The sequence below is a fragment of the Salmo salar genome, chromosome 14 (assembly GCF_965601325.2).
Source record: "Salmo salar chromosome 14, fSalSal1, whole genome shotgun sequence".
NCBI lineage: Eukaryota > Metazoa > Chordata > Actinopteri > Salmoniformes > Salmonidae > Salmo > Salmo salar.
This window is the reverse complement of record NC_138304.1, coordinates 69985901-70005000: the sequence shown is the minus strand read 5'-3', so window position 1 is coordinate 70005000 and position 19100 is coordinate 69985901. Positions and strand designations below refer to the sequence as shown.

Below are 19100 nucleotides of genomic sequence, written 5' to 3'. Positions count from 1 at the left end.
AGAGAGAAACATGGAGAGATTGACAGAGAGAGATGGCGAGAGAAAGAAAAGGATTTGAAGAGGTGACCTGGTTTCTGCCACCATGAGCGGGCCACACTGTGCATCATGAGTCCCTCGGGTTGTGCGTGCGTGCGTGCGTGCGAGATCGAACACCCTGTCCTCTGCACCAGGCCATTTCAACCCCATGCCACTGCCTTGAGACAACAAACTATAATTCTTCCTATCAAATCCTCTTCCATTTCCCCTCTGTTCTACTTTCCCACTGCCCTCCTGACACTCCTGATCAATGACACATGATGACTCACAACCCCAAACATTTATACTTCAAGACCTCGACGAGATTCGTCCTTTGCACTCGAAACAATGTACTTTGCAGGCGAAATTCTGGATTTATAGTGTGTTGCATATTATTTTTGTATTGTATGTAAAAGTAAAGAGTGTGTAGGCATACAGTGCATTCGGAAAGTATTCAGACCCATTCACCTTTTCCACATTTTGTTTGACGTTACAGCCTCATTCTAAAATGTATTAAATAAATAAATAGACATGTCTGCAAATTTATTAAAAAAATATATAGCTTATTTACATAAGTATTCAGACCCTTTGCTATGACACTCGTAATTGAGATCAGGTGCTTCTTGTTTCCATTGATTATCCTTGAGATGTTTCTACAACTTGATTGGAGTCCACCTGTGGTAAATTCAATTGATTGCACATGTTTTGGAAAGGCACACACCTGTCTATGTAAGGGCCCACAGTTGATAGTGAATGTCAGAGCAAAAACCAACCATGCGGTCGAAGGAATTGTCCATAGAGACAGGATTGTGTCGAGGCGCAGATCTGGGGAAGTGTACTTAAGCATTTCTGCAGGTCCCCAAGAACACAGTGGCCTCCATCATTCTTAAATGGAATAAGTTTGGAACCACCAAGATTCTTCCCAGAGCTGGCCGGCCGGCCAAACTGAGCAATTGGGGGAGAAGGACCTTGGTCAGGGAGGTGAGGTGACCAAGAATCCGATGGTCACTCTGACAGCACTCTAGAGTTCCTCTGTGGAGATGGGAGAACCTTCCAGAAGGATCCATCTCTGCAATAAGATCCATCTCTGCAGCACTCCACCAATCAGGCCTTTATGGTAGAGTGGCCAGATGGAAGCCACTCCTCAGTAAAGGGCACATGACAGCCCGTTGGAGTTTGCCAAGGGGCACCTAAAGGACTCAGTCTTGTTTCTCATAGTCGATCTGGTCTCATGAAACCAAGATTGAACTATTTTAGCCTGAATGCCAAGCGTCACTTCTGGAAGAAACCTGGCACCATCCCTACGATGAATCCTGGTGGTGGCAGCATCATGCTGTGGGGATGTTTTCAGCAGCAGGGACTGGGAGACTAGTCAGGATTGAGGGAAAGATGAACGGAGTAAAAAGTTCCTTGATGAAAATCTGCTCCAGAGCGCTCAGGACCTCAGACTGGGGCGAAGGTTCACCTTCCAACAGGACAACGACACAGCCAAGACAACCCAGGAGTGGCTTTAGGACAAGTCTCTGAATGTCCTTGAGTGGCCCTGCCAGAGCCCAGACTTGAACCTGATCGAACATCTCTGGAGAGACCTGAAAATAGCTGTGCAGCGACGCTCCCCATCCAACCTGACAGAGCTTCAGAGGATCTGCAGAGAAGAATAGGAGAAACTCCCCAAATACAGGTGGGCCAAGGTTGTAGCATCATACCCAAGAAGAATGAAGGCCGTAATCACTGCCAAAGGTGCTTCAACAAAGTACTGAGTAAAGGGTCTGAATACTTAAGTAAATGTGATATTTCATTTTTATTTTATTTTTTTAATACATTTTCGATAAACCTGTTTTGGTTTTGTCATTATGGGGTATTGTGTGTAGATTGAGGGGGAAAAACAATTGAATCCATTTTAGAATAAGGCTGTAACATAATGTGGAAAAAGTGAAGGGGTCTGAATACTTTCTGAATGCACTGTATGTGTTATAGAAGTTAAAATTCTGTGCATGTTTGTGTTCCCCAGGTATGGATGGAGTTTGGGCGCATCAAGCTGCCCCTGGGCATGCACCCCAACGACCTGGAGGAGGAGTGGGGCAAGCTGATCCTGGAGATGCTGGAGAGAGAGAAGGCTCTGCGGCCCGCTGTGGAGAGGTCACGACCCTGACCTTAACCCTTCCTACTGCTGCTAGTGTTTGTTGTTTTTTATCAGTAGCTATAGAGATAGAAGGCCCTGCGGCTCGCTGTGCAGAGGTCACGACCCTGACCTTAACCCTTCCTACTGCTGCTAGTGTTTGTTGTTTTTTATCAGTAGCTATAGAGATAGAAGGCCCTGCGGCTCGCTGTGCAGAGGTCACGACCCTGACCTTAACCCTTCCTACTGCTGCTAGTGTTTGTTGTTTTTTATCAGTAGCTATAGAGATAGAAGGCCCTGCGGCTCGCTGTGCAGAGGTCAGCAGCTCAGACATACTTAACAGTATAACTAAGCAGAACCTTAAAGCTGGAATCCTTAATAGTGAAACAGCCAAGTCTGTCTGCAGTTTTAGAACAACAAATAAGTTACTGCAAACAACAAACACTTTCTTCTCCTCTGACGTCATTGCACACGCAAGAAAAGAGCATAATATGTTGAGCGTTTTTTGTTTTTACCGTGCTGCACGACGCTCCTCGGCTCGGCAACAAAAACAACGGTGGTGGGGGCGGCCAGTGGCGCCTTTCCCCCAATCTGCAGAATCTTTAACCCTGATTTACTTATTTTAGAGCAAGAGTTTGTTTATACCAGTAGTTATGGAAAGACAAGGCCCTGTGGCTCGCTGTGGAGCACACTGACCCGAACCCTGACACTTTATTACAGACATCACTTAGGGCGACATTTTCATGGTGCTAGAGCACAGGTCTCTACACAAAATCACTACATCTCAGTATCATCAGGCATTTTCACACCGATTTAATTTGCAAGTGTCTGTACTCCGTTGTATTGTGGAAATGTCGTCCTTGTCTTGTTACTTCAGCAATTTAGTCTTAAACTTCAATAGGCCTAACTTGATTACCTGGTAGATGTTTTTAGGTTGTTCGTCAACTGTTTGTTATGGTTGTACAGTAAACACATTCCATAGACACTGGCTGCATACGAAATGGCACCCTATTCCCTATATAGTGCACTACTTTTAACCAGGGCCTGGTCAAAAGTAGTGCGCTGTATAGTAAATAGGATGCACTTTCGGATGTAGAAAATGAGTGTTTCGAGCTTGTTGACACTCTGACACTGTGCTGATACTGTGCGTTTCCCTCCAGACTGGAGTTATTGCTGCAGATGGCCAATAAGATCCAGAACATGGCCCTGGACTGTGAGGAGAAACTCACCCTGGCCAAGAACACACTGCAGGCCGTGAGTGACGCTATCCCTGTTTCTCTCTCTCTCTCTCGCTCTTTCAATGAGGACTTTCTTCTCTGAGGTTTTTGTATTTCCATTGCCTCTTTCACTGTGGCGTACTGTGTCTTACTCATTTCTTCCCCATCCCTCGCTCTCCTTTTTCCCTCCTCTTCGTCCTCTCTTTTCCCACCCTGTCTTCTCGCTCCTCCGTCAGGACATGTCCCAGGTGGAGAGTGGCGAGGCGGTGCGTTGTGAGAGGGAGCTGGGTTTGTACCTGCAGGACTGTGAGGTTCTGATCAGACGGCTCAATGTGGACCTCCACGTCCTCCGAGACCAGAAGTACTACCAGGTGGAGCAGCTCGCCTTCAGGTCAGTGGAGGGAGAGGGGGTGTGTACGGACAGAAAAATGAGGCTTGGTTATACTGTGTAGCTCTGTTGGTAGAGCATGGTGCTTGCAACGCTAGGATAGTGGGTTTGATTCCCGCTGCGGCCACCCGTACGTGAAATGTATGCACGCATGACCGTAAGTCGCTTTGGATAAAAGCGTCTGCTAAATGGCATAACTTTGAAAAAATATATATACACTTTCGTTCAACAGTTTGGGGTCACTTGGAAATGTCCTTGTTTTTGAAAGAAAAGCAAACACCAGTCTCAACGTCAACAGTGAAGAGGCGACTCCGGGATGCTGGCCTTCTAGGCAGAGTTGCAAAGAAAAAGACGTATCTCAGACTGGCCAATGAAAAGAAAAGATTAAGATGGGCAAAAGAACACAGACACTGGACAGAGGAACTCTGCCTAGAAGGCCAGCATCCCGGAGACGCCTCTTCACTGTTGACGTTGAGACTGGTGTTTTGTGGGTACTATTTAATGAAGCTGCCAGTTGAGGACTTGTGAGGTGTCTTTTCTCAAACTAGACACTCTAATGTACTTGTCCTCTTGCTCAGTTGTGCACCGGGAACTCCCACTCCTCTTTCTATTCTGGTTAGAGCCAGTTTGCGCTGTTCTGTGAATGGAGTAGTACACAGCGTTGTACGAGATCTTCAGTATCTTGGCAATTTCTCGCATGGAATAGACATCATTTCTCAGAACAAGAATAGACTGACGAGTTTCAGAAGAAAGTTCTTTGTTTCTGGCCATTCTGAGCCTGTAATCAATCCCACAAATGCTGATGCTCCAGATACTCAACGAGTCTAAAAGCCAGTTTTATTGCTTCTTTAATCAGAACAACAGTTTTCAGCTGTGCTAACATAATTGCAAAAGGGTTTTCTAATGATCAATTAGCCTTTTAAAATGATAAACTTGGATTAGCTAACACAACGTGCCATTATGAGCCTCTGTATGCCTATATAGATATTCCATACAAAATCTGCCGTTTCCAGCTACAATAGTCATTTACAACATTAACAATGTTTACACTGTATTTCTGATCAATTTGATATTTTAATGGACCAAAAATGTGACCCCAGTCTTTTGAACGGTAGTGTATATATTATTAGGATTGGTTATACTGTATGAACCACGAGCATCAGTGGTGTAAATGTGACACCACAACAGAACTGTGTTTTGAGAAAGTAGATGTTTTGTGGAGCAACAGTGGAGGTCCTAATTCACTCCCGGTTGTCTTCTGAAGAGTTGTTTGACTGTTTTTGTGTATTTTGTGTGTCGCAAGAAAAAGGTGTCGCTTTTTTTTATTTTTTTGTCTTTTGGGGGGAGATTTTAACACATTTGTTCCCCTCCTGCACAGAGTGTCCTGTCTACACGAGGAGCTGGTCTCTCTCCGGCTCCAGTGCTCCAGCGTCTACAGGAAGGGTCACTTCTCCCCGGTGACGGGGGGAGACCGGACGGCCCCGCGGGGGAGCGACAGTGGTCTCTCCCTGTCCACGGGGGCCCAGACCCTACTGGGGGCAGTGGGGGTGATGGGGGCAGCCCTGCTCAGGAGACCCATGTCCCGCTCTCAGCTGGTGGCCATGTCGTCATCGGAGGACGAGGGGAGTCTCCGGTTCGTCTATGAGCTCCTGGGATGGGTGGAGGAAACGCAGGTAAGAAAGAAGGGGTGTAGGTAGATGGGGGGATTGATAGGTGGAGGGAGGGAGGGACCGACGGGAAAAGGGATGCATGAGGAGAACTGATTGTGTATGTGTGTCAGGACGTGCTGGAGCGTGCAGAGTCAGGGGCGGACCTGCCCTCTGTCGAGCAGCACCTCCAGGACCACCAGAACATCCACACTGCCGTGGAGGAGCTACTGCACAGCCTGAAGGAGGCCCGCAACTACGAGGTACACACACACACACACACACACACACGAAAACATACATAAACACACACACGCACGCACACTAATACATTCTAAAACACATTCTTAGACGCTTCAAGATCCACTGTACATGCTAATACATATACTGTAAGTACAAACGAACATGCACTGATAAGACCTGTGAATATACACAACAGAACAGCATGACACTCACAAACCTCGTAAAAAGACACAGAACGGTTTTATTAAGCCGTTGTGATCTCTTTCTCCTCAGACGAAAGTCTCTCGTAACTTCAGGAGCAATTATTCTGACACTCTGGCCAAGCTGGAGCAGCAGTACTGCAAACTAATGGTGAGTGGTAGGGCTATTTCCCTCTGTGAATGTGTGTGTACACTCCATTGTATCCCAGTCTGCCCACATTCTCAGTTAATCCCATCAGGGTGTGAATGAGCTAGCTAAAGGCTCAGAGAAGCTAGGGGGCGTTAAGCAAGACAGAGTGTGGCCTTCAGAAGCACCTGCTTCTACCACATAGCCCCTTTGTTCAGCCCTGAAGAAATACCTGGATTCTTCACAGCAGGGAGTTCACGTGTGTGTGTGTGTGTGTGTGTGTGTGTGTGTGTGTGTGTGTGTGTGTGTGTGTGAGAGAGAGCGCGTTTGCCTCTGAAATAACCTCAAACTCCTCGTAAACGTATACGTATAATGCCTGGAAGCATTACTTCATCCTGTCTTCACAGGAAAACTCATCGTGGCGAATGCGCTGCCTGGAGAGCCTGCATGCGTTTGTGTCTCGCTGTACAGAGGAGCTGATCTGGCTCAACGAGCGAGAAGAGGAGGAACTGGCCTACGACTGGAGCCACAACAATACCAACGTCAACGCCAAGAGAGATCTATACGCCGTGAGTGGACAGGGATAGATACACCACACACACACACACACACACAGAGAGGATACACATTTTTTGGGACCGTTTGACACAGATATTCCCCTGGGTGCTCTTCTGAATGCTCGGTCATTCTCTCTCAGGAAATGAGGTCAGAGCTGGAGGAGAAACAGGAAGTGATGCACTCGCTGCAGGAAACGGCCGACCGGCTCTGTCAGGAGAACCACCCGGCCAAACAGACAGTGGAGGTGAGGTTGCCTAGCAACAAAGCCATTAAGGCCGTTCATTGGCCTTTCAAATCAAAATATTGGCTTTCCATCTACGGTACTTGTCATTAGAAACAGTGCTGCAATCGATGTTCTCCTGAAAATAAGATTTGTCAGTATATTTTGTACCTAATGTTTGGGCTGTAGAGCTTGAGTGTGATTCAAATAAGGAGCTTGAGAAATACGTATTCGGGAAGCAACACATGGACTAGACTAACACTCACACACCCATCTCATGTGCCCTTCCATTTCCCCAGGCGTACAGTGCAGCGCTGCAGACCCAGTGGCAGTGGGTACGCCAGCTGTGTGTGTGCGTGGAGCAGCATCTCAAAGACAATACTGCCTACTTCCAGGTTCGGAGATTTGAGAAATCTTAGCCCACGTCCCTTTTACACATTATCTCTGATAGTATTACGTTATACCTGTAATATCCATCTGGTCCTTTACGATGTCAGATGTTTGTTGGTTGTCACGTAGACGGCGTCATAAAAGATCACGATGAAATGCACTTTATTTGCCTACGTTTAGTTTGTCTATTTACTGCCTATCTATGTTTTGACTTGCCCTTAATTGGGAGTTTAAAGCCATTTCATCTTCAAAAGCGCTTTAATACTAGATTAAATATTGGCTAGCTCATAGGGTCGGGCAGCTGTGGATGGATTATATATAAGCTCCTATTCTGATCTCTGTGTTTTGTGTTCTTATTGCCACCTGTCAGTTTGTGAGTGACGCACGGGACTGCGAGACCTATCTGCGTCAGCTCCAGGACACCATAAAGAGACAGTACACCTGTGACAAGAACAGCAGGCTGGGCAAGCTGGAGGACCTGCTGCAAGACTCCATGGTACTGTACATTCATTTCTAATTCGCACGTCTCTATGGTACTTATGGTGCTGTTGGATCAAACGCGCTCAAACGTGTTCAGCCGAACCGGATCAAACACACCTCAATTCCTCCACCAACTCGTCAAATTACCTACATCCCTGCTAATTGTTCCACTACTGCATGTGACCTACTTAGCCAAACAGAGTTGGCTATAATCGTTTAGGTATCTGCCAGTGAAAAGCTTAGGCACGTGATTATAGCTTATCCACATTTAAGATAATAAGCTACTGGTAATTGCCAAAATAAAGGAAACCCTAACATAAAGTGTTTTAATAGTGCGTTGGGCCACCACGAGACAGAACAGCTTCAATGCACCTTGATCATATATTCTACAAGTGTCTGGAACTCTGTGGAAGGGATGAGACGCTATTCTTCCACGAGAAATTCCATCATTTGCTGTTTTGTTTGGTGGTGGTGAATGCTGTCTCAGGCAAAGCCCCAGAATCTTCCATAAGTATTCAATTGGATTGAAATTTGGTGACTGACACACACACACACAGGATATGTTTTACTATCCTTGTGGGGACCTAAAATATATTTCCATTCAAAATCCTATTTTCCCTAACCCCAATTGTAACCCTAAACCTAACCCCTAAGCCTAAAATAGCTTTTGTCCTCGTTGGGGACCTGCAAAATGTCTCCATGAGGAAGAATTTCTTGTTTTATTGTCTTTGTGGGGACTTTTGGGGATTTCTGGTACCCACAAGGATAGTAATACACACACACACACACACACACACACACCCTTTAAACCCCCTATGCTCCTTTGAGACCCGTCTTTCAAAGTCACTGAGATCTCTTGGTATCTCATGGTAGCCTAAATAATGGGCAGCTGGCTATTTTTCTACATGACCCTAAGCATGATGGGATGTTTTAATGGCTTAATTAACTCAGGATCCACACCTGTGTGGAAGCACCTGCTTTCACTATACTTTATATCCCTCATTTACTCAAGTGTTTCCATCATTTTTGCAGTTAAATGTACATCACCTTGACACTCCTGACTCATTTAGTAACCGTATCCACTGCTAGCTAATAGCTCCAGTGTTAGCTACAGCAGTCGCATGAGGCTAATGTCATGCTAATACTGTACCCGTTAGCTATCTGTTGATACTATAAGTCTTTAGCTACCTCACCCAGTCCCACAGCTGCTTTGGGCCGTCGCAGTCTAGCGAGCGCTTATCTACTCTAGTGTACCTCTGCTGATTCACGGCCCCTGTGGCGCATGGCCACTCTGCCAGTGCCATGCCCACCTGACACACGGCAGATGGCACACTGGGAAGCGGGCACGGCTCCACGGGACTGAGCACTGTGAGCAGCGGACATATCCTCTCTGGGCATAGCGATCAGAGGGAAATGTGTGGAGGTGTGTTGGGTCATTGTCCTGTTGAAAAACATGACCAAACCAGTTGGGATGGTGTTTCGCTGCAGAATGCTGTGGTAGCCATGCTGGTTAAGTATGCCTTGAATTCTAAATACATCACTGACAGTGTTACCAGCAAAGCACCATCACACCTCCTCCATGCTTCACTGTGGGACCTGCACATGCTGAGATCATCCGTTCATCTACTCCGCGTCTCACAAAGACACGACGGTTGGAACAAAAAATCTCACATTTGGACTGATCAGACCAAAGGACAGATTTCCACCGGTCTAATGTCCATTGCTCGTGTTTCTTGGCCCAAGCAAGTCTCTTCTTCTTATTGGTGTCCTTTAGTAGTGGTTTCTTTGCAGCAATTCGACCATGAAGGCCTGATTCACCCAGTCTCCTCTGAACAGTTGTTGAGATGTCTGCTACTTGAACTCTGAAGCATTTATTTGGGCTGCAATCTGAGGTGCAGTTAACTCTAATGAACTTACAGCAGAGTTAACTCTGGGTCTTTCTTTCCTGTGGTGGTCCTCATGAGAGCCAGTTTCATCATAGCGCTTGATGGTTTTTGCGACTGCACTTGAAGAAACATTCAAAATTCTTGAAATTTTCCGTATGGACTGTCGTTTCTCTTTGCTTATTTGAGCTGTTCTTGCCATAATATGGTATTTTACCAAATAGTACCACTCCTACCTTGTCCCACTCCTACCTTGTCCCAACACAATGGATTGGCTCAAACACATTAAGAAGTTAAAAGTTAATTTGTGGAATTTCTTTCCAAGGCACACCTGTTAATAGAAATGCATTCCAGGTGACTACCTCATGAAGCTGGTTGAGAGAATGCCATGCGTGTGCAAAGCTGTCATCAAGGCAAAGGGTGGCTAGAATCTCAAATATATTTTGATTAGTTTAACACTTCTTTTGGTTACTACATGATTCCATATGTGTTATTTCATAGTTTTGATGTTTTCACAATTATTTTATAATGTAGAAGATAGTAAAAATAAAGAAAAAAAAGGAACATGTCGATGTGTATTGCTGTTATCCTGAGTGTTTTTGTTTGTTTGTTTTTGTGTGTCTGGGTGCTAGACAAATTTCAAGATACCAAATGATGAGCACATCACTGCACTCAGTTTGAGCCAGCATGTGTGTGCTTGGTGTGAAATGGGGTGTTAAGCGCTGGGCGGTTGATAAAATTTCCAGTGCCGTGTGTGTTCTCACTGGGGGAGATTAAAACGGACTTTGACAGATGCCTCATTCGCTGTATTCCATAAAAACAACCACCAAAGCCCTATATTAGACCGATGCAATGCCTTTGTGATTGGCTAACTAATGAAGTTACAGTACCTCTACCCATTGTACTCACAATTCATTCTTCCAAATAATACAATGGATAAGTAATGGCTATATACCAAAAATGTATCCTAAGTGACTGTTTCTCTCCTCCGCCATTTTGTTTCCCGTGTTGGCCTCTTGACTCATGGTCCACCTCTAATCGCACTAACTCGTTGCTAATGCTAGTTCATTGTTAATTCGGCCTGTGTGAAATTCATCTCTGATGGGTAATGCTATTAGCATATTAGTGCTTCCCTCACTCACTCTAGCCCTTAGCTCTCCCAGTGCCTTGAGCCTCTGTTAAACTGTAATGAAGCCTTCTGTCAGGAAGTTAGTCCATGTGAATGTATTTCTACATGTCACCATGAGGAGTTAAGCTAATGCCTTTTTTAATGTTTAATGGCTAGCTTAAAAGCTAATGCTAGTGCTGAGTTAGCTAGCGAACATTGTCCCAGTGTCACCAATTTGGCGATTGTAAGCTAAGCTACTGGGCCCTATAGCTATCCTGTGGAGCTGAGAAATGAGATCTCTGCTGTACATGATAAATTGGGGTACTGTGGAGTTCAGTGGAATCAATATGTGTGGAAATGAAAGTAAAATAATTGGAAATGGACTGAAGGTTGAAAGGGATATGATATAAGACTATGCCTATAGATCACATACAGTATTACAAAAGCTTAACACTTTACCGACTGACTGATTTGATTGGTTAATTGATTGTTCGATACCCTCACTGACCAATGGCTATACCCTACAGGAGGAGAAGGAGCAGCTGATTGAGTACCGCAGCTCTGTGGCCAGCCTGGTGGGCCGGGCCAAGACGGTGGTGCAGCTCCTCCCCCGCAGCGCCGAGAGCACCCTGGGAAGCACCACGCCCATCCGCGCCATCTGTGACTACCGGCAGATAGAGGTACCACACCCACACTATCATGACGATACCAGGGTCCTGTTCATTAGGCACCAAACGGAGGGAAACAGAAGGACACAGGGAGGGACTGCGTGGATTTGTCCAATAAAATGTTTGTTTTAAAAAATAAAAAATAATCCGTTGCAGGACATTTTGAAAACATTTTCTGTTATGTGCCCTTGTGAATACGACCAAGGTCACCTTACCCCACTTCACCTAACTGTATCCTTCTGCCAATTGTTCCGTCTCTACCCTGCACAACCCCTCTCAGCCCCACCTACACCTTAGCAATCCAATACGGTGCATTTTCAAGCAATCAGCTGTCATCATTGGCTGCTTTCGCCATGCCGTTGTTGGTATATAGATCCAGTCCATTTGTCAGCTAAAAAATATGTTTTCAATAGTTGCTTCAATAGCATGTATTATTCAACCATGAATTTGAACTGTGACCCCCACACATAGGGTTTTTACAATTTCCAATGTTGATTGGAAGATTGCTGCGTTAGAGCTATTGAAATGTTGTTGTTGCAGCCTAGTAGTGCTACTACACATCACTAGATATCATTATGCTTCTTGAGAACAGATAAAATGGCAGATTTTGGCAGAATGGGCTCAATTAACCTTAGGATTCGTAATCATGTTTTTGACTGTCTTCTACTCAATATTTTTCGTAGGGATATTCAGATGGGCTTCTTTTTTTTAACGGCTCAACTTTCCAGCGATTTTCTTTTTCAGCTGACAACACAGCAATATTGGATTATGCCATTCTGTCATAATGGATTGGCAACACTCGTTAAAAATCCCCTGAAAGAGCCCACGGTAGCTGCTCCTAAGTCTAGTAATGATTCATGAGAAGAGAATTCCATTTGGCCACTGACACTCGACTCACACTCACATGTGAAGCCTGTCCACCGCCCAAAGTGCTGTGTGATGCTAGCAGAGAAGCTAAAAGCTATGAATTATGAATTTCTCCCACCTGTGCAGACTCAGGCAAACATCTGAAAATCTGCATTTCCACTCCTGTAATGTTGCATAGGGACAGGAAGTGGCTCGGACACAGCTATTTTAGTTTTGCTGTGTGAGTCTCTCTGGGACTAGGACGGTTTGCCCAGTTGGTACCTCGCGTGTGCGAGGTACCGTTACATTCTTGTCAGGTGGAGGTGCAGTGGTTACTGCAGGGGTGCGTCTCAATAGTCATGACTTGCTTCTTCTACTCCTCTCCTTTCCTTCATCTGCAACTACTAGAAACACACACACTTAGATTGCCACCAACTACTGGCTCCTTTTAAAGAAGACGCACACAAGCCGGTCTTCATGACGCTATCCCAAAATTAATCTTTCTCTCCTATGTGTTCTTCTTTCTCTCCATCCTACCGTTTCCCCTTCCTACCCTCTATCTCTCGCTCCTCCGTCTCTTCCCCTCTCTCCCTTCTCGTGTGTCCGCCCGGGCTGTCAAGGCTAACGTTCAGGTATTACTGCCGATGTTCTCCTCCTCCTCACCTCAGCGCTCAGCTCTCACGCGGCACACTGAATAATACTCCCTTGTTACTCTACGCTCTTATCAACTGATTTAGGATCTGTTATTTTTAATTTTTTCATTATCTCGGTTGGATTTATGAGCTAAAGGTCCAGATCACTTGGTAAGGGTTGAAGTAAAGCACGACTGACCCACAGTATCCCAGCTTATTCAGCCAGTGAGACTATTTTAGCCGCAGTCGTAAGCTTTTCTGTACATGTACGTTGCAGTATTTGTGTGTGTGTGTGTGTGTGTGTGTGTGTGTGTGTGCAGGGGGTGGGCTGAGAGAGGGGACAGTTGTTTTCGATGCAGCACAGACCTCGCTTTGCTACGCTAGACATTATCTTTTTTTTTTTTTTCATTTTCATTTTTCCAGAACATCGGGACCACACCGTACTATGCCAAATTGAATCTCTTACTACCCTAGCTCTCTGTATTTGTTGGCCAGATGTCAACAAATCTTCTAATGAGTGCTGGGCACATGTAGACATTTTCAGTCCAGTGGATACTCTGATAGTTCCATGGTTTTAAATGGCTGCTCAATTCAATATGGCACCGCGGGGATTCTTATTTCTTTGTCAGTTGTTAGGGCTTTTGCTAACCACATTAAACCCATGAACGCTTCCGTTTTGGTTTGCGTTAGATGTTTGTTGCCGTAAAACGTTATTTTTCCATTTGTTTCCCCTCTTTTCCCCTTCTCTCTATATATCTTCCTCTCCCAATCTTTTCACCTCCTCAACTGTCCACATCTCTCCTTATCTCTCCTGATCTTTCTTCATCGATTTTCCCCCCCATCTCTTCTCTCCCAATATCTCTCCCATCCTCCCCTCACATCCACATCCTCTGTATCTTGTCCTCTCCTCATCTCTCCATCTGTATCATCCCTCTTTTTCATCGTCCTTATCATCCCTCTCGTCTCTCTCCCCCACTCTCTCCACGTCCCTCCTTCCTTCCCTCGCTCTCTCTCTACCTCCCTCCTGTAGATCACCATCAGCCGAGGTGAGGAGTGTGTGTTGGAGGACAACTCTCAGAGGACTAAATGGAAGGTGATCAGCCCCAGTGGGAATGAGGCCATGGTGCCGTCAGTCTGCTTTACCGTACCACCGCCCAACCAGGAGGCCATGGCCACCGCCAGCAGGTACACACACACAGTTCACATATTCATATATTCATATAAACATGTACGAACAGATCAACACACGCTTTCACACACACGGATGCCCATACACACTCACACCGAACCCTGCCGTATATTGAAAGTGTTATTGCGCGTGCTGTAGGATGGAGCAGCTGTACCAGAACGTGATGTCTCTATGGCACAATCTACACGTCAGCATGAAGAGTGTGGTGTCCTGGCACTACCTGCAGAAAGACATCAGGACCGTCTCCTCCTGGAGCCTAGACACGGTTAGACACACTGTTTTAATGTCACAGTCCGTCTCTATGGTTGACAGAAATTTCCCGCTGCTGTCCGTCTCTCATGTCTCTCTCCAACCACATTTATCTCACTCAATTCTTCTAGTTTCTTCCAAACATATTTCTCTCTTTCTTTCTCTCTCGCCCCCTCTCTTGCTTTCTTTCTTTCTCTTTCTCCAGCTGATATCTCATATGACTTGCTTTATGGTGTAATGTCCCTCTGTTGTCAATTGTCTTCCTCTTTCCCCTCTATCTGCTAATATGTTCATATCCACTTCTTACCTGTTACCTATGACTAGCGTCTTAATGCATATTAATTAATACACATATCAACATGTTTTTGCACCGTGCACTTTAGGGACCACAATGGAAAGAAGTATCTGGCTTTATGACGCTTTCCCTGTCACGTTAAAAAACTGGACGAATCAAATCAATCACCACTCTTCAATTGACCTATATTTTTCTCTCTAACCCCCCAGGTACGTTCCCAGACCCCTGTGGCCAGGGACCAGGCTCTGAACCATTTAGAGGCCCACCTGGCTGACTTCCTCTCCGACACCAAAGAGAGCGCCCTCTTCACCCCTGCTGAGAGACGCGAGCTGGAGAGAGACGCCCACACCGCTCAGGAACACTGCCAGGACCTGCTGGTCAACATGGAGACAGGTAGATGGACAGATATGGTGTCTCAGTCCCAATTCTCCAGCCTTTTCCCTGAAGTGTGCACTTGTTCACTCCTGTGCTTGGATTTAAAAGTGGCAGATTGGTGTTAGAGGCCATGCTTACACGCATCCTTTGGTTATAAATGCATCGGGGTAAGTGCACGTTTCAGGGAAAAGGGTGGAGAATTGGGAGGCAGTGGTGGGGGGTTTGGCTTACTTTGCTCACATATTTACTTAACTTTACTTGCTTGGTAGTATTGAGATTCATCCAAATTATTGATGTGTGCTAAAAAGACAAATGTGTGTCTGTGTCTGTTTTGCATGGGGACAGGTAGATTGACAGAGTGCACCACCTCAATTACTCGAGTCTTGGCTTCATCCACATTTGGGGCATGAGGGCAACTTTGGGAATTCTAATGAAAGGGTTTTGTGATGGTGTGTTGACCCAATTAAGTGGGATGGAAATGAAATGATCTCTCTTGTCTTATCTCCCCACTCCCGCTCCTCTCTGTCTCTATTTACCCTTTATCCACCCATTCTTCTCTCTCTTCATCTACTCTCCCCCTCTTTCCACCACCTCCTCTTTCCCCCTCTCTATCTCTCTCTCAATCTCTCTCTCTCTCTGTCTCTCTCTGTCTGTGTGTCTCTCTGTGTGTCTCTCTGTGTGTCTCTCTGTGTGTCTCTCTGTGTGTCTCTCTGTGTGTCTCTCTGTGTGTCTCTCTGTGTGTCTCTCTGTGTGTCTCTCTGTGTGTCTCTCTGTGTCTGTCTGTCTGTCTGTCTGTCTGTGTGTCTCTCTCTCGCTGTGTCTCTCTCTCTCTCGCTGTGTCTCTCTCTCTCTCGCTGTGTCTCTCTCTCTCTCGCTGTGTCTCTCTCTCTCTCGCTGTGTCTCTCTCTCTCTCGCTGTGTCTCTCTCTCTCTCGCTGTGTCTCTCTCTCTCTCGCTGTGTCTCTCTCTCTCTCGCTGTGTCTCTCTCTCTCTCGCTGTGTCTCTCTCTCTCTCGCTGTGTCTCTCTCTCTCTCGCTGTGTCTCTCTCTCTCTCTCTCTCTCGCTGTGTCTCTCTCTCTCTCTCTCGCTGTGTCTCTCTCTCTCTCTCTCGCTGTGTCTCTCTCTCTCTCTCGCTGTGTCTCTCTCTCTCTCTCGCTGTGTCTCTCTCTCTCTCTCGCTGTGTCTCTCTCTCTCTCTCGCTGTGTCTCTCTCTCTCTCTCTCTCGCTGTGTCTCTCTCTCTCTCTCTCGCTGTGTCTCTCTCTCTCTCTCTCGCTGTGTCTCTCTCTCTCTCTCTCGCTGTGTCTCTCTCTCTCTCTCCTCTCTCGCTGTGTCTCTCTCTCTCTCTCTCGCTGTCTCTCTCTCTCGCTGTGTCTCTGTCTCTCTCTCGCTGTCTCTCTCTCTCGCTGTGTCTCTGTCTCTCTCTCGCTGTGTCTCTCTCTCTCGCTGTGTCTCTCTCTGTGTCTCTCTCTCTCTTTCCCCGTCTCTCTCTCTTTCCCCGTCTCTCTCTCTCTTTCCCCGTCTCTCTCTCTCTTTCCCCGTCTCTCTCTCTCTTTCCCCGTCTCTCTCTCTCTCTTTCCCCCCGTCTCTCTCTCTCTCTTTCCCCCGTCTCTCTCTCTTTCCCCGTCTCCCTCTCTCTTTCCCCGTCTTTTTCCCCGTCTCTCTCTTTCCCCGTCTTTTTTCCCCCGTCTCTCTCTCTGTCTCTCTCTCTCTGTCTCTCTCTCTCTGTCTCTCTCTCGCTCTCTGTCTCCGCTCTCTGTCTCGCTCTCTGTCTCGCTCTCTGTCTCGCTCTCTGTCTCTCTCTCTGTCTCTCTCTCGCTGTGTCTCTCTCTGTCTCTCTCTCTCTCTCTCTCTCTGTCTCTGTGTGTATGTCTCTCTCCAGTGGAGAAGGATGAGTCTGTCTCTCGGTCCTACCTGTCAGAGCTCCAGAACATTAAACTGCGTCTGGAGGAGGCGGAGCAAAAGCTGATGCGCGGCATTCAGACTCTGCCCCCTAGCAACCTATCGGGCAACAGCGTCGACAACACTGTTCAAATTGCAGAGCAAGAGGTCAGTATGGTGCCACAGCGCCATCTGCTGGTCACCAGAGTCTTAACCCTCTTATTCATCTACCAACAAAAAGGGCACCAGCACTAACTTTATTCAGTTGCTTTCATTTCTTTTCATGTTTCAACTTATTTCTACATAATGAATATGCAAATCAAGACTAACCCTTATTCCCGGTGTCAGAAGCTGCAGTCAGACCTGGATGGTCTGCGGACCAGTCTTGGTGAGGTGTCACGTCGATGTGTGAGTTTCTTTGAGGAGAAGCCCACCTCCTCCAGTGTCCCCGTGCTGCGCTCTGAACTCAACCTGGCTGTGGAGAAGATCGACAGACTACACAACCTCTCCTCTGTCTACCTGCGCAAGTACGTAGGCCGAACACGCTCAAAGTACTCTCTCTTAACCAATATACTTGACTAAGTATCGCGTGCTTCCCCCGTTCGCCCAGGCTGAAGACAGTGGATGTGCTGATCCACAGCTTGCAGGCGGCAGAGAGCCAGGTGAAGAGGTACGAGAGCAGGCTGAGTGAGGAGGACATCGTCCCTGCAGACGCCAACGCCATCCAGGCCCTACGGGAACAACTGGGGGTAAGAGACTGGCAGATACAATGAAAGAACAAACTATCCACAAGTATCCCACTAATTCAGATACTGGTTTGTACAAATGCATGAAAAATGTATTGATGCCCACATAGGCGTTGCATCCAAGATTAGGATTTGTTTGTTAGTGATAGGAGTGTGTCCGCGTGCTGATTCTCTGCCCCCCTCCAGACGTGGCAGTCGGAGCTTGAGGACCAGGAGGGGGTGCTGAGCTCCCTGCAGTCGGGGGTGCAGAAGGCCCGGGAGACGGGGACTCAGCTGAACAGGCTCCACCCAGACCGCAGCCCGGAGCTGGAGCGCTACCAGGAGAGAGCCGCCCAGCTCACCGAGAGGTGGGCCGGAGTCAAGAGACAGATGGACACACGGTGAGTGGTGGTGGTGGCGGATGGATGGTTGGAGTCAGTGTTAGTCATATAATTTTTATGGAAGTCTTATGGGAAACTTAAGCCTTATTCGGTATTTGTACTGTAGGTTTATACTTAAATAAATACAGTATGTCCTTGAGATGGGGACAGATTTGGAAAACCACCGTTCTGGTCTATTGTGAAATAGAGACGAGCGTAGACCAGGGATGAACAACTAGATTCAGCCGCGGGCTAATTCTTTCTTGAGCGGGTGGTCAGGGGTCCGGAACATAATAAAAATAAATTAGACTGCAAATTGACCGCAACAACAGACTAAAACATAATAATTTCAAACCTTAATTACATTTGGGAACATTGTCCTGCGTAGGGTGCCGTCTTTCGGATGGGACGTTAAAACGGCTGTCCTGACTCTCTGTGGTCATTCAAAATCCCACGGTGTTCACCCACGGTGTTCACCCACGGTGTCCTGGCTAAATTCCCAACCCGGCCACATTCCGTCATGGTCACCTAAGTCATCTCCCTCATTCCTAATTGGCGTATATCCCTCCTCACCTCTGCAACTGATAGCTGATGTGTGGTGTGAGTTCTGCCAGAAATACGGTCTCCATCACTGAGGTGAGTGCTACACGTTGATGGTAGGTGAGGTGAGTTTCACCCTACTATGTAAAGCGCTTTGAGTACCTCGGTAGAAAAGGGCTACATAAATCCAATCAATTATTATTACTATACCTTCACTATTATACAATCTCTCTATTATGTGTGGGAATACTTAGGAACAGATTTCCAAACATTAAAATCACTTGGAGCTGATTTGCTTTTGTTTTTACGGTCTTTTATGTCCAACAATGAAAATTCAACAACAACAAAATATATTTTTATTTATTTATTTTAGCTCATAAAACTTGGCCAAATAATACCAGCCGCGGTCTGCCAGTTGGGGAACCCTGGCATAGACCCTTATCACTGATTGGGTACTTTATTGAATGTTGTGGTGTGTTTTGTGTGAGTGTATTTCCTCCTTGTTGTTCCAGGCGAGCCGAGCTACAGGCCCTGGGATCGGTCCTGCAGCAGTACAGAGATGGCCACTCTGCTCTGATCCACTGGATAGAGGAGACCACTGAGAGACAGGAGAACACCCAGCCTGGACAGACTGACAGCAAAGTCCTGTCTGAACAACTGGCAGAACAAACGGTGAGAGGGATGGGTGGAGGCCGATAGAGGCAGAAAGACAGATCCAAGGAGATCTGA

At 46.5% G+C, this 19100-nt stretch overlaps 1 protein-coding gene across 1 annotated transcript in view; it reads left to right on the top strand.

Moving 5' to 3' along the window:
- The window catches only part of LOC106570016 (microtubule-actin cross-linking factor 1), a 280592-nt gene that overhangs the window by 162320 nt on the left and 99172 nt on the right, over positions 1-19100 (top strand). Inside the window, 19 exon segments of the mRNA XM_082961118.1 lie at positions 2027-2154; positions 3295-3388; positions 3588-3742; positions 5118-5412; positions 5520-5648; positions 5902-5979; positions 6363-6524; positions 6653-6757; positions 7033-7128; positions 7494-7619; positions 11122-11274; positions 13771-13925; positions 14068-14194; positions 14683-14866; positions 16728-16894; positions 17075-17253; positions 17337-17475; positions 17659-17852; positions 18884-19043. Coding sequence (XP_082817244.1) covers positions 2027-2154; positions 3295-3388; positions 3588-3742; positions 5118-5412; positions 5520-5648; positions 5902-5979; positions 6363-6524; positions 6653-6757; positions 7033-7128; positions 7494-7619; positions 11122-11274; positions 13771-13925; positions 14068-14194; positions 14683-14866; positions 16728-16894; positions 17075-17253; positions 17337-17475; positions 17659-17852; positions 18884-19043 — 2826 coding nt within the window.